Source organism: Hemiscyllium ocellatum, chromosome 9, assembly GCF_020745735.1.
Source record: "Hemiscyllium ocellatum isolate sHemOce1 chromosome 9, sHemOce1.pat.X.cur, whole genome shotgun sequence".
NCBI classification, from domain to species: domain Eukaryota; kingdom Metazoa; phylum Chordata; class Chondrichthyes; order Orectolobiformes; family Hemiscylliidae; genus Hemiscyllium; species Hemiscyllium ocellatum.
The window spans coordinates 79,789,834-79,804,468 of record NC_083409.1 but is presented as its reverse complement, the minus strand read 5'-3'; the positions used below and the strand labels follow the sequence as shown (position 1 = coordinate 79,804,468).

Below are 14,635 nucleotides of genomic sequence, written 5' to 3'. Positions count from 1 at the left end.
TATATGGGCCAACCCTCAACCTGCAGGAATTGCTCCAGAGTCTAAAGAATCTTAGAAGATGACCACCAATGCATTCAATATTTCTAGGACTATTACTGGTCATTTGTCAACTGCTAGAGCCCAATTAGTATCAATGCTCCATTGTTGCAATCCACCACAGAGGCAAAGGAACAGTTTGATGAGGAGCTTAATATACTAAAAGTGCAATTTCCAGGGCAGAGCAACTTTACCTACAGGGGATTTCTAAGTAACAATAACTGTAGAACATTACTGATGGCATTGATTTCTCAGACCTCAGGATCTATGATGAAGCAGCAAAGACAGAAGCTATTTGAAATTGGATTAATGGACTTGGGCAACATGATGGCACAGTGCCTCACAGCAGCAGAGTCCCAAGTTTGATTCTCACCATGGATGACTGTTTACGTGAAGTTTGCATATTATTTCCATGTTTGCATGAACTGTACAGGGACTGTATGATAGAGTGAGGCCCCGAGCCTCACCATTCATAGATATTTCAGATAAAATTGACCACCACCACAGTACAAACCCATCATCCTATGAGTCAGATGGTGGTTTCCACGAGTGATCATCCAATGTCTTCCAAGTTCCTAAAAAGAATGCTTTCAGTACTAAGCAAACCAGTTTCCCCACTGTCCACATTAATTAAACTCTAGATACAATTCTTAAACTGATCATCCCAGAAGAGGTTTGTAAAGATTTCAAGAAGAGGCTTATATTTTCCAATTCCACTACTTCTCAAACATTTTATTTGTTAAAAAAAATGTCTAGCTTGGATTAAACAACCCTAATGGAGCACCCAATCCCGTACAAAAGAAGAGGTTGAGAAGAAAGCCACAGTTCAGTTGGCAAAACCTACCAGTTGGTAAGAGAATATCTAATTATTTTAGGAAGATAATGTTATTGAGAATAGAATGATTTGAGACCATCCTGGACTCAGGTTACATTTGAACTGAATACAGAATACAGTCTTATTTACAGTGACCTATCAATCAATTTGAATCAAGAAAAAAAATACAATTTTGGCCAGCTACTAACATTTACAGTGGAAAAATGAATGTGAACAGTTTTAGTTTTCTTACATTCTTAATTTAAAACTATTCCTTATGTTAACTGTTTCCAACTATAGTACAGAAGTATTCAATGTTAAATATCAATCTTGCAATACTGACAGAAATGATCCAAATGGGATGAAAGAGGGTTAAAAATGGTGCAACAGCAAGTGTTAGTAGGAAGAAAATAATGAAAGATGGGAGGGTAGTTGAGGGGCAACACAAAGATAAGTGGAAAGAAGGACACTATTTTGCTGGAGAGAAAAATATAGTTTGTTTTTTTTCCCCTTCAGTTCTAGAAATTCTGTTTGAGACGTTAAGTAGTTAGAAAATTGTAAAGGTTTTTTTATACAATTATAACCATTACTTCAACACATCTATCTAATGGATACCATTGGAATTGGTAATATTTTGAGACTATATAATTCCAGTCATTAGTGCATGTTTACGCATTAATCTGAGCTGATAATTTAATATATAATGAAGTATGGCCGCATTCTCAAAAGTGTTCCTTTCCTGATGAGAGTACAATGATGCCTCTTCGAATTGTTCGAGTGGACAAAATAGATTTGTAACAGTGCCCTGGTCAACATTGTTCTCTTAAATGTCAGGGTAAATTGTCCACAGTGTCCAGGCATGTACAGGCTAGGCGGATTAGCCATAGTAAATTTGGGGTTACGGGGATAAGGTGGGGTCTGGGTGGGATGCTCTTTGGATGGCATGCTCTTTGGATGGCCAGTGCAGACTCAATCGGCCGAATGGCCTTTTTCTGTATTGTAAGGATTCTATGAAATAACACTAGCACTAAGAAAAAAAACCTATCTGATCATTTCCCTGATTTGCCTTTTGTTCACCTTGCTATACCCCTGTGAAGTCCTTCAATTTGTCCTGTGAGAGACATTGATGTCCCTTAGAAAAGTTTGCTCTGTCTTTATCTCTTTCAAGAGAAAATAGGTTATGACACCAATTTTTAAACCAACATTTTACCACACATATTCTCTGTATATTTTCATTTAAATCTTGAAATTTCTTGACTCCATTCAGACCTTTATCCCATCTGGGTCTAGAGTGGACCAATACCATGATCCTAAACACACACCATATAGTTGGAAACTGTCAATCAAGTGCACTTGCACTTAAAGTTCAAAGCACTGAGAAGCTTCAAATAATTTAAAATGATTTATACCAAAGTTTTAATGTAAAATTAGACTTTAGGGGAGGAAAAAAAAGACTTCACACAAATCAATTTAAAATTTAACGAATAGCGGCAACGTTCAAAACATTTATAACATTGCATACCTCGAAAGCCACCTTCCAATAAAGTTGTAGCTCGTATTCTCTTCTGCCCACACCATTCGTACTCGTCAAACCTGTTCACACTTCCACTCTCATTTTCTATGTCCACTGACTCATCATCATTTGTGCAAGAGCCATCTCTCTGTGGATTGAAATAAACTGTTTAAGCCAGTTTTGGAAAACGGCTTCCACTACTTTAAGTTTCATACAAGTGTCACTTCAGGTTTTTTTCATTAACATCAGCCAGTGAAACAGAAAATTATCTCTTCCTTGTCAGTAAACTTGATGACATTTGACACAAATACGTCATAAATAGGAGTCATATGAAAAGAAAATACACAATGATAGTTGTTTACCAAACAAGAAAACCTGATCTTCCAATTTCTTTCATTAAGCTAAAAATCTTTGTCTTCAGCAACTTATTACACAACTCCTGGTCTTTTCTGAAACAAACTAAGTTTAGTTGAATGTGCATTCATTGAACTTTAAACGCTATCATTTCCTGGTATGGTTTCTTCAAATTAAAGTTCTACAAGTACTGTCCAATGAATAGCATAGCCTAGCACACTTAATGAGTCTAATCTTCAATTTCAAAACAAATGTATGATAGAGGTTAATTTGACAGATTGTCGAATGTTTTAATATGTTTTCACTTCGGTCATTAGTAGCAGTTATACAGGGCTGAAACTTGAATACTATTAATCATTGTGGTTAGGAACAGATCTTTATCCATCATGCAACCCGTTAGGGCCCCATTTCTTGGCCTGGCCTGGTCTTGTGAACCTCAAAAACAGCTTGGCTTCCCCTTCAGCAACCAGCATTCAGCTTTGATGTGTCTTGCTTTATTATATGAAAAATCATAGTTCTTTGGGAATCATTCCCACCCTCTGTACTTTCCTTCTTGACCTAAGGACAACTCCCTGTGTTTGCAACAAAATCAGATCTACACTTGGGGATTGAAATTATCAGGCTTTATTAAATGTACCCATAAAAAAGTTTAGGAGCTATATAGATAGACGCATGAACAGGCTGAGAATAGAGGGTTTGGACCATGTGTAGGCTAATGGGATTAGTTTACAATAGCATCATGGTTGACACACATATGGTGGACCATCGTGCACCTCAACTGAGAGTCATGCAGCACAGAAACAGTCCAGCCTGTCCATGCCAAACATAATCCCAAACTAAACTAGTCCCACCTGCCTAGTCTTGCCCAAATCGCTCCAAAACTGTCACCTCCATGTATCTATCCAAATGTCTTTTAAATTAATTGTACCCACATCCATGACTTTCTTAGAAAGCTCATTTCACACGTGAATTACCTGTGTAAAAAGAAATTTGCCTCTTATGTCTTTTTTAAATCTCTCTCCTTTTACCTTAAAAATGTGCCCCCTAGTCTTGAAATCCCCCATCTGATGAAAAGACAACTACCATGAAGTGTATGTAGTTTACAATGACATCATGGTTGACACACACACGGTGGACCAAAGGGCCTGCTCCTATGCTGTACTGTCCTATACAGTCAGTTCTTCAATCACGCGATGGCTGCATTCTTATGCAACCCCACATTATAGAAAAATCACACTTTAGAAGTAGCGCTTAATGTGTTGACAATGTAATGGTGTTAGACAATACATGTTTTAAAAGTGCACATTATCGATACAATGTCCCCAATTTGTCAAACTCGTTACAGCAAGTTTGTGTTGACGAAATGCACGTTACAGCAGAATGACCTGTATTCTAATACCGAGTGAGTGCAACATTCCAGAAAAGAAGCAACATGTCCCAGTTTTAAAGTGGAAAATTACTGAACTGTCTTTCCCCCAAAAACATTGTTCTGAATTTTGCTTTCACCCCAACTCCTGTTGAAAGTTCATCTGCAGACTTAAACTCTTAGCAGTAATAAAATACATTAGAAATGTGAAAGTTCTTTTTATATCAGGTCTGTACTCTGTTTACATTTCCTAGTACTTCTTTTGAAAAAGAAGCATTTCAATTAGAAGTGGGAAGGAGTTAACCAACGACTGCATACAAATGCACATTCACTGAAATTTGAGGTAATTCCTAAAGTAACACTCCAAATTAAAGCTATTGATGCTAAATTAGTTGTAAATCCATGCCAAGAAAAACAACTACTATACCTGATTTTAGCAGATAGATTCTAATAATATGCGATTTGGATGATTAATATCTTACAAATGATCCAATAGAGCAGAAGTTGGTTTAAAATATGTAAAATATTTATAGCTTTCCTTGTAGTAATTGTGTATGGATACATCCTTATGCGATTTCAGGATACTTTTAATTAAAAGCATATTTTTACATGTTAAGTGAACTAAATATTGAATTCACAGAGACTGTTACTGAATAGCACTGGCAAGAACCCAGGTACAGGTTACTTTCCTCCAGCAAGAGTAATAGGGAAGCAAAATCCTTTTTAAGTTAAGCCTTTAACTACAAATTTGCATTCCTTAAAACCATTTACAGGCAGTTCTTCTGTAAAGCGATGGTTGGATTATTGTACAATGCTGCATTTTAGAAAAATTACAATTTAGAAAGAGCACTTAAAGGTGTTGGTGATGTAATCATGTTACAGCCAACACACGTTTTAAATGTTTGCACTTTAGAAACAGCACCTCCACTTCGTCAATTGTGTTACAACAAATTCACATTAGCAAAACACGTGTTACAGCAGAAAGACCCACATCTTTAATTTATTTTAATGTGTCAAAGTAATTAGCATCTAATTTCACTTGATGATTGAGGTACAGTAGAGGAGAGGTATCCAGATATGAATAGATATACTGTAAAAGGGAAAGGGCCAAACTCTTGACATCATTCTAAGGCAATTTCTGACAAGTAAAATTATGAATAATGGGGGAGATTCCAGTAAAAATAATTATTTTGTTGTCTAGAGATTTACAAATGTCATAAATATGGCATTTTGCTGTGCAATTCAATGCCTGGTGCATCTTGTTACCTTCAAATAATTAGTTACCTTTACGAGCATAACTAGAACTTCAGTTTCTTGCTCCAAATTTAAGAGGTATCTTTTTTATCAACAATAACACAAGAAGGATGCTGAGGGAACAGCAGAGATTTTAAATTAATACTTTGCATCAGTTTATTCTGCACAGTCTTGTCAATTATAAGATTGCTCATATTACAAAGATCAGGACAGAGAATAAGGAAACTTAAAAAAGATCAACAAGCCAGTTCAGCTGACATTTACTAAAGAATTTTTAAACATGGACAACATGTGAACCATGTTCCATTAGGATCTTTCCTCAGACTGAAAGGCAGATAAAAGGTTGATAAAGGCAGAGCCAACAGATAACCAAAGATCCAATACTTTGCCTTCAAGAACAGGTAAGAATCTGAAAATACCACAAGAAATATCTGATATGGCTACTGGACAATGAATTATAGAATCCCTACAGTGGAGAAAGAGGCTATTTGGCTCATCAAATCTGCAGCGACCCACTGAAGAGCAACTCCACCCCAACTATCCATGTAACCCCACATTTCCCTTGGCTAATCCACCTTGCCTGCACATTCCTGGACACTAAGGGGCAATTAACATGGCCAATCCACTGAACTGGTACATCTTTGGACTGTGGGAGGAAACCCACACAGACACAGAGAGAATGTGCAAAGTCCACATGAATAGTCACCCAAGGCTGGAATGGAACACGGGTTCCTGGCACTGTGAGGCAGCAGTGCTACCACTCGAGAACGCATCTGCAGAAACACTCAATTGTGCTGCTGGAAAAGTTAGATCTTATAATGACATAATATTTCGAACAGATTGCTATGTTAGTGAATGAAGGAAATGCATCAAACATAGTGCACCTCAACTGAGAGTCATACAGCACAGAAACAGTCCAGCCCGTCCATACCAAACATATTCCCAAACTAAACTAATCCTACCTACCTACTCTTGGCCCAAATCGCTCCAAAACTTTATCTCCATGTATCTATCCAAATGTTTTTTAAATTAATTGTACCGACATCCATGACTTTCTTAGAAAGCTCATTTCACACATGAATCACCTGTGTAAAAAGAAATTTGCCTCTTATGTCTTTTTTAAATCTCTCTCCTTTCACCTTAAAAATGTGCCCCCTAGTCTTGAAATCCCCCATCCTGGTGAAAAGACAACTACCATTAAGTGCATCTGTATTGCTCATTGCTTTATAAATTTCTATCCGGTCACCTCTCAATCTTCTACGCTTCAGAGAAAGAAGTCCTAGCCTATCAAGCCTTCCTTTTCCAGAAGGAATTTGAGTAGCTAACTCACAGGATCCTCACCGAGAACTAGGGAGATGATTAAGAATAGGCTTTCAAGTTACAGAAGAGGAAAACTAAGTTCACTGGCAGGTCGCACTTCTTTTCTCAGAGAATAGCAGATCTGTGGATCAGTTTGACAGCCGATATAGTAATCTTCAAAAGATCTAGGAACTGTTTCAGACTGCACAGCATACCACAGAAACATCAGATAGTGTCCAGTACAAGTCAGGACCAAAAGGGTCAGAGAAAGATTTTCCAGATTTTTGACCACGGAATTGTGATTGCCCAGGTTTTAAGCTTTTTGTCCACATGGAGGCAACATGGCTCCAGATAGGTACGAAGCATTTGTATCATGATGCATAAGCCATCAAAACATCTGGCTAGGTGAACAAGCTGGACTTTTCCTGTCTTACATTTTGCTATGTATGTCTAAGTGTACATTACATCTAAAAAAAACTGAATCTTGAATCACAAGGCTGAAAAAAAATCCAAAAGCCACGCAGTGCAAAAGCTGAGCAAGCAAAGACTTGGATCTGATTTTAAATTTGTTGTCTAGCAGAAACTGGCTGGTAATTAAATGAAGTCCAAACATTTACCCCTTCTAAATAACTATCTTGCCATGTCCCAAAACCAATCTGTTATTCTGAGCCAGTGGAAAAGCCACCTGCAGCGAGTGGGATCCTGCTTAAATGCGCAAATCAGTTTCTTGATTATGTTATCTGGTTCATATCCAACAGTCATATTAGTTGGAGGTTTGCAAATGACAGCAGTCACAGATTATCTGTCAGACCAGGTGGCAGATCGATGGCCAGCAATTAGGTAAAAACAGTTTTAGGTATCCTTATAGTTCAGCAGGAACAGATGTATTCCTCCAAGGTTTACAATGAAGTGTCAGGTCTCTCTTTCAGATTGCCTTCTTGACTGCAGACAAAAAATGCCTTTAAACTGCTTCGACCTGTTCACTCCAGGACACCATTCTCACAAGTTTCACTGCAACCTTTTGTCACTACATGCCTGATCCCGATTACCACCTTGGTGGAGTATCTGCTCAGGTTCAGGTGTGATGCCAAGAAGTATTATCCAAATGAAGACTGGCAAAAATCAGACAGGAAAAGATTAGCCAGGGTTCACAAGCCATTTTAAGGTATTTGTACTGTGTTCCATCCTTACTTTAAGAAAATGTTTGTTTCAATTCCTCCACATCAATTATATAATGGGATCTACATCAATTTTGGAAAAGCTGAATCCTTAGAAGTTGTACACATCCCATAATTGCGCATTGTTCATATTTTGGATTCTTTGTTTAATAACAGGATAGCATGCAAGGAATTAAAATATAATAAAGCAGTTCCTTGAAAGCCATAAAAAGAAGACTTTTGAGTGCTCTGGAAATAGCAGCAAAATGGAACAAACTGCAGTCCAGGCCTAATCTCACCATGCAGAGTATATCACAGGATGCACACTTTTTTTTAATAACAGAAATCGTGACAGTATATAAAAAAAATCATTTAGCAGCTGAAGTGAGGGTGTGTGTTCCTTTAAGGATACAAAGGCCAACTGATGATAATTAAAATTGGAATGAATTCCATGAAGCATTAATTGCTACTCAAGTTTGAGCTAAGTATCTTGCCTTTGTTTGTGGCAGTGTCAATTAAGTTTGAGTAATATTTTGATTTGGATATGTTTTGTTTCTGGCAGAGTGATTCGACACATTGAAAATGACTGTCAGTGTTTCTTTAAACATTCATCTAAGTGTGGCATAGAAATTTGCATTAACTTGTGGCATCATGATGGACTAGAAAATTTCAAATATGGAAACATATCATAGTACTAACAGAGCTAATGTCATTGCTGACACTGATTCAGAAGGTACGCTGTTTTATGCAATGCAAAGGTATCAAAGCGGAGAAAGGGAGGACTGCAGATGCTGGAGATCAGAATCGAAGAATGTGGTGCTGGAAAAGTACAGCTGGTCAGGCAACATCTGAGAAGCAGGAGAATCGACATTTCAGGCAGAAGCCCTTCATTAGGGCTACATTTATGGTGATCAGATAGGGAAAGCATTTTTATTTGATATGCTTTACAGGAGTTTTTGGTGGCTCAATCATGTGCATATTTTCATGGAAACCGTAAATAAGTGAAATTCATTACTACTAACATTCATCTAGGAGAAAGTGAGGACTGCAGATGCTGGAGATCAGAGCTTAAAAATGTGTTGCTGGAAAAGCGCAGCAGGTCAGGCAGCATCAAAGCAACAGGAGAATCAACTTATAGGCAAAAGCCCTTCCTGTTCCTTTGATGCTGCCTGACCTTCTACTAACATTCAACCGTTTAGTTATCTGCTCAATTTTATGTCTTACCTTATCTTGAAGCCCAGTAGACACGAGAAGTTGTTTGGGAAGCTGTTCCATATTGAGAATGGTACGAGATAATGCAGAAGTATTGGTGAGGGATGTCTTGTGATACAGTGTCGTAAAGAGAGGAGTCTTGGAGCCTAATGGGACTCTGGTGGGGTTAAAGATAAGTAAAAGAGTGTTGCAGTTTGGTTGTTCTGAAGGATTGGCGTGCTGGGACTGTGAAAATGCCGAGCAGATATTACTAATGTGTGACACTGGTAGCAGTATGCTTTTGGCTATACAGGGAAGGGTTTTCCATAAGTTGAGAACAATGAGTTACAGGGTCACATTGTCTGGCATCATTTGAAATGAGTATATGAAATGGATAATGAACTACTCGCCACATCTTTCCAGTAAAAGTGGTTGGAAATGACGTTAACATATTTTTCATTGTGAGTTCTGACTAGTGAAGTCCATACTCTAGATAGGGAAGGGAGGAAGCAGAAGAGTGGGTCATAAAAGATAAGATGCAAGAGTAGAAGTGGAAAGCAGAGACAGAAGGATCTGCAAATGGTGTGTCGATTGTACAAAGTGATGTAGAATGAAGCAGCATATGTCACTGGTCCAAATATGGCCTTGAAGGAGAATTGAGTTGATCAGGTGTGGCAACATTGGGGTGATATTTGTCAGGTATGAGAGTACTGAGTAAGGTTACTGGGGACATTACAATTAAGAGGAGGACTGTGATCCTGGGAACATTATGTAAGGAAGGGATGTTGGGCATCTGGAACCACAGAAATATATCAACACTCTAAACCATGCTTCTGAAAAGATGCAAGAAAAAGGAAAAAAAAAGACTTGTTGGTGCTCCAACATGCCCATCAACTACCTTGTCCAGACAAGCTTCCACATGTCTACTCATCTCCTCCACAGTTCCAGACAGCGTCTCATTGCATAGCGGACATACCTGGCCATCCTCTGAGGCCTTCTTTCTTTTGTTTTTCCCTATTCGTGCTAGAAAACAAGCAAGAACAAAGTTTTACTATCAATGTCCTTCCATGAAAAACTTCCAAAGCTCTCATATAATTTAACAATGAATTAAGTCTTTAGGGGAAATTAATTTGAAACAAAACGTGAAGTGTAAAAAACAAACCTATCAAACTTTGAACTGAATCTTAATGTAAGGAAGCAATACCAACTTTGAATAGGTGTGGATGAACAGCATTAGATTCAGCCAGTCTGAAAAGGGGGCCAGTACAATTTACCAGTTCAGTCAGAGTCTAACTTGAAAGCATTCCACCACCAACCCTCAATACACTATAATGATCACAGTAAAGGAAATTATCTGACTACTTTACTACTCTTTGCCTCGCTATTAAACAGTATACATGGCTAAATTATATCATCCTTTTCACTACCAGTGAGGATTTCTACATGAAGGTTTCTGCAACATTAATGTTAACTCTATGGATGAATGTATTTTTGATCTATCAGTACGATGTAGCAAGGCATTACAGAGTAAAATGTATACTCAGCAAACAGGCAAGCAGGCATGTTTTCTATTTTACAATCCATGATATATTAATTTACTCTATTCAAATACAGTTTCATTTCACATCTTTCACGCTGATAGCACAGTTAATAAACTTCAACAACCACACTCAGCCCCTCTGAAAACCTTCTATGAATTAAACCCTGCTCCATGTACTTTCTCCTCCGAAAAGTGCTTCAGCCATTGAAATACAGTGACCGCAAAACTCCAGTCACTGCAAAACCTTTCTTGGAGGTGCTGCATTCTGGCTGGCTATCCTATTTGGTTCCTCATATGGCTGAAGGAGGCTCCAGGGAGGTTCAAGACAGCAAGGAGTTCTCCTGATACCTTGGCTATCAATTCTCTCTAAACTAGCACAATTTGCCATTTATCTGATTTGCCATTTATGCAAGCTTGCCTACATATATTAGAATGGTTCAACAAAGACTGCATTAAAAAAGTTGTAAAATATTTTGCAACATCCAGAGAACACAGATTTTACACAATACCAAGTTATTTTCTTATGACTCAGTATAACATAGCCTAACACGAGGCCTGTCGACCCCTTAAACACACTGAGCCAAAATGAATTCTATCAACACAGTAAAAGAAAAAAAAAGTTGGAAATGTGGCATTCATTGCTGTTTAATATACAAGATAAAAATAAACGTTCGAGAACAAAAGTTAAATGACAGCAAATTGTCAGTATACATCAGTAATAGCACATTCTTTCAACTGCTAAATTAGAGAGCGCTGGAGTAGTTGAACAAGGAAACTCAATTAAGCCATACAGTTAGTAATACACTGCTGCCCAGTTTAATGTATTGCAAGTCAAAGATGGTTTAAGACTCTCTCATGTCTAGACACCAAAAATAAATAAATAACCATTTTAAAACAGTGCCTAAACACAGCAGGAAGGCTTAATTTATGTAGACGCTCCCTTTCCTGAGTAAAATCAATGAGAGACTGTGCCTCATCATTTGCAAGCAGCTGATGGCAGAAGCAGCACCATTATGCATTTCAACAATACACCAATAGGGTATTTTTATTTTAAAACGACAAGATATATTGATCACAAAAAATTAGGATTCTGTTTAACACATGCATATCACAGCAAATGTCAACCTTTTGCCAGGGTATAATGAAAGTTTTGTTACAGTTAACTGAACCACTCTTCCTGATGATTTACCAGTTATAGAATATTATATTGAAAAATAGAAACAAAAGATTCTCCTGAAAAGTCTCTCTCCCCAAGTTCCTTTCCACATCGTATTACTAACATGAAATTACAACAAAACGTTTTCTCTCACTGCTTCACTTGTTTATGTTTAATGACTGAGCCATCCAAACCATGAAGGTCTGAGGCTGCATGTGGGAACAGGTGATCACTTGATGATCCAAATTTGCACTTCTTGGAGAGATGTAAACTTAAAGGGCTCTGACAAGACACTGAAAGTGTCCCCAATTCATCAATCATGTTATAACAAATTCATATTAAAGAAATGTGCATTATGGTAGAATGGCCTGCACATGCAATTGAATCTCTAGAAGTATTAATTTTCCTCATAGGATGAAAATTTTGTCAAACAAGTGAAAAAGGTACTGGACAAATTTCTGAAGAATAAAGTGGTGATCAGCTAATATCACCTGTGCAGCACTGAAGGAGGACAGCATTGTTTGAGGTGCCATCTTTTGGATAATGTACTACAACACTACCTATATAAGAATGAGCAGGAAGAATGCCCAGTATGTGGGCAATACTAATTCCTCAAACAACATCACCAAATCATGTTATTCAGTCAGAATTACATTTCTGTTTGCAGGACCTTGGGCAGAATAGTGACTACATTCCATTGGTGCTAAAGTGCTTTGTCATATTCTATGATTGTGAAACATGCAATATAATTACAAGTTTTTCTTTCTTTAAATGCAGCAAAAACAGAATGAGTGCATGAGAGTCTGGTAACACAGAAGTTTAAAATACCATACTGCAAAACATCCATGATGCCTAAGAGTAAGCTCACAATTATAACATACAAAAGTTGAAGTGTTAGATAACCACAAAAGTCTGTGGTTTACTTCAACTTCTGAAACACCGCATATATCATCTACTAATTCCACCTCACCCATTTTTCACACCAGAAACTCATCAGTATCAAGAGAAACTTATTGAAATGACAAATATTTTGTTGTTTTAAAATTAAGTATCACAAAAACTATTCATGCCTGAAAATGATTTTCATTTAGTAAGTATTAATATACAAGATAACACTTATTTGGAATACTAATATGTTAAAAATCACTACAATGATCTTTTTTCTGAGAAACTAATACACATTTTACATCATGAATAACCAAATAAAAACCAAACTAACACAAATCTGTCTTATAAAACTACACTGCTGTTGCTCATGTGTAGTTTGCGCATGGATGTGGTGCCAGTCAGATTTTGTGAGGTCACACAAATAGCAAGATATCAGCTTTGGCCTGTTTCCATAGGTGGCTTTCCATTGCAAGCTAATGACCTACACTTTGGACCAATCCATGGACTACACTTTCAGAACCACTAAAATAGGACCGGCATAGGCCATTCAGTCCCTCGAATGTGCTCTGCAATTCTAAGTCCAAATTATCATCTTCCGCAATATCATTTAGGAATAGGTACATCATGCAGTAAAGAAAAAATGGCAGCTTGTCAGAATTATCTGATACTCACTTGCCACAGCATATTTTTATAACAGTTAGCAATCAAAGACTTTGAGGTGCAGTTAAGATGCCAGCTAGGCAGAACCTGGTTTATACTACTTATACCTGGTCAGAACTTTTAAGATTTCTCATGCAGAATGCTCTGTGCACTGCCTGGGAGAAGGGGCTGAGACCTCTTCCATCAGCTGAAAATTTAAATGTTTGAAGAGTGGAGAGGAGAAAAGCCCAACTCACAACAATTTAAATTCAAGAAATGGAGTCTTCAAAAAAAAGTTTCCAATGGATCTGTTGTAAACCAGAGTTGACAGCACATTGGCTTTGAAAGATGCAAGACAAGGGCCCTCAAGGTGTTGTGCTCAAACCTACTCTGCAGGCACTCTGGGTTTGACTATGGATATAAAGCTGAGCCTTGGTACAAAATGAAACAGTTTTCTACGGATGTGTTGAAAATTCAAGGCGCTTCTAGCCTGGATAGTGAACCCATACAAGGGAAACTGCCTTTTTACTCTTAGTTATCAGTACAGTATCACTGCTCTAGAGTTATCCTGACTGTACATTAAAGAATGCAAGACATGGACTAGAGAATGAAAAGAAGTTCTACATCCAACCCTACATAATCACAGACATTTTCTTCGTTCCAAAGTATTGCGAACAAGCTTATTGAATCAAACAGCAAAGGGGATACATCAAATTTTTTAAAAGCAATACATATCAAGGAGTTTGTTCTTGCTGGCATGAAAATTCATTGAAGAAATAATTTATCATGACAATTAGGGTCTTAATTTAAATAGCAATCAGACAGCAGATTAAATATGCCGTGATAGGAAAACCAGGCTATTTCACGAATCTGTTTCACTCGACAGTCTCACTTCAAAACTGTCCTCATTCTACTCCCAATCCCCAGTGCTCATTGTACAAATTTATGCATTTTCCTTCCTTTATCCTTTTCTTTAAAAACTGCCCTGCACGTAATTAGAAATTTAACGCTGCAGAACACTGCCTATTACATTGTAATTCTTTGTTCTTTCTTAACTGCATATTGAGTGATGCTACATTAATTTTTAGGTACAAGTAATATGAAATATAAAGGGGGGTGAGAAAGCCATCCACGGCTATATGCAGATTATTCAGCTGTCTCTGGCTAAATACTAAATGAATAATCTCTGCTCTAATCGACAATGTACTTTTGAAAGGCTCGGTTGAAAAGAAAAACCTAGCTCAATTATGCTGGGCCCACTAGTGTAACTACTACTGAATTCATAATATCTAGGTTCCAGAGAAACACAATTCTTCTACCGTCTTCCACAGAGCACAAACCTGATCACACATTACTGAAGCAAAATGATATTATGACCCAGGATTAGCTTTGCACTCATGTTGGCACAGCCAGTGTTAGAAAGGTCAA

At 37.5% G+C, this 14,635-nt stretch overlaps 1 protein-coding gene across 4 annotated transcripts in view; it reads right to left on the bottom strand.

Annotated features, from left to right (window-relative positions):
• The window catches only part of rnf220a (ring finger protein 220a), a 508,473-nt gene that overhangs the window by 86,011 nt on the left and 407,827 nt on the right, over positions 1 to 14,635 (bottom strand). For 2 of the 4 annotated variants that reach the window (XM_060830505.1, XM_060830506.1), the window contains exons 7-8: positions 9,961 to 10,007; positions 2,373 to 2,511 (exon numbers count right to left, since the gene is read on the bottom strand). In XM_060830505.1, the coding sequence (XP_060686488.1) occupies positions 2,373 to 2,511; positions 9,961 to 10,007 (186 nt within the window). Of the gene's footprint in view, positions 1 to 2,372; positions 2,512 to 9,882; positions 10,008 to 14,635 lie in introns of all 4 variants that reach the window. The other 2 variants (XM_060830502.1, XM_060830503.1) reach the window with 1 other exon arrangement.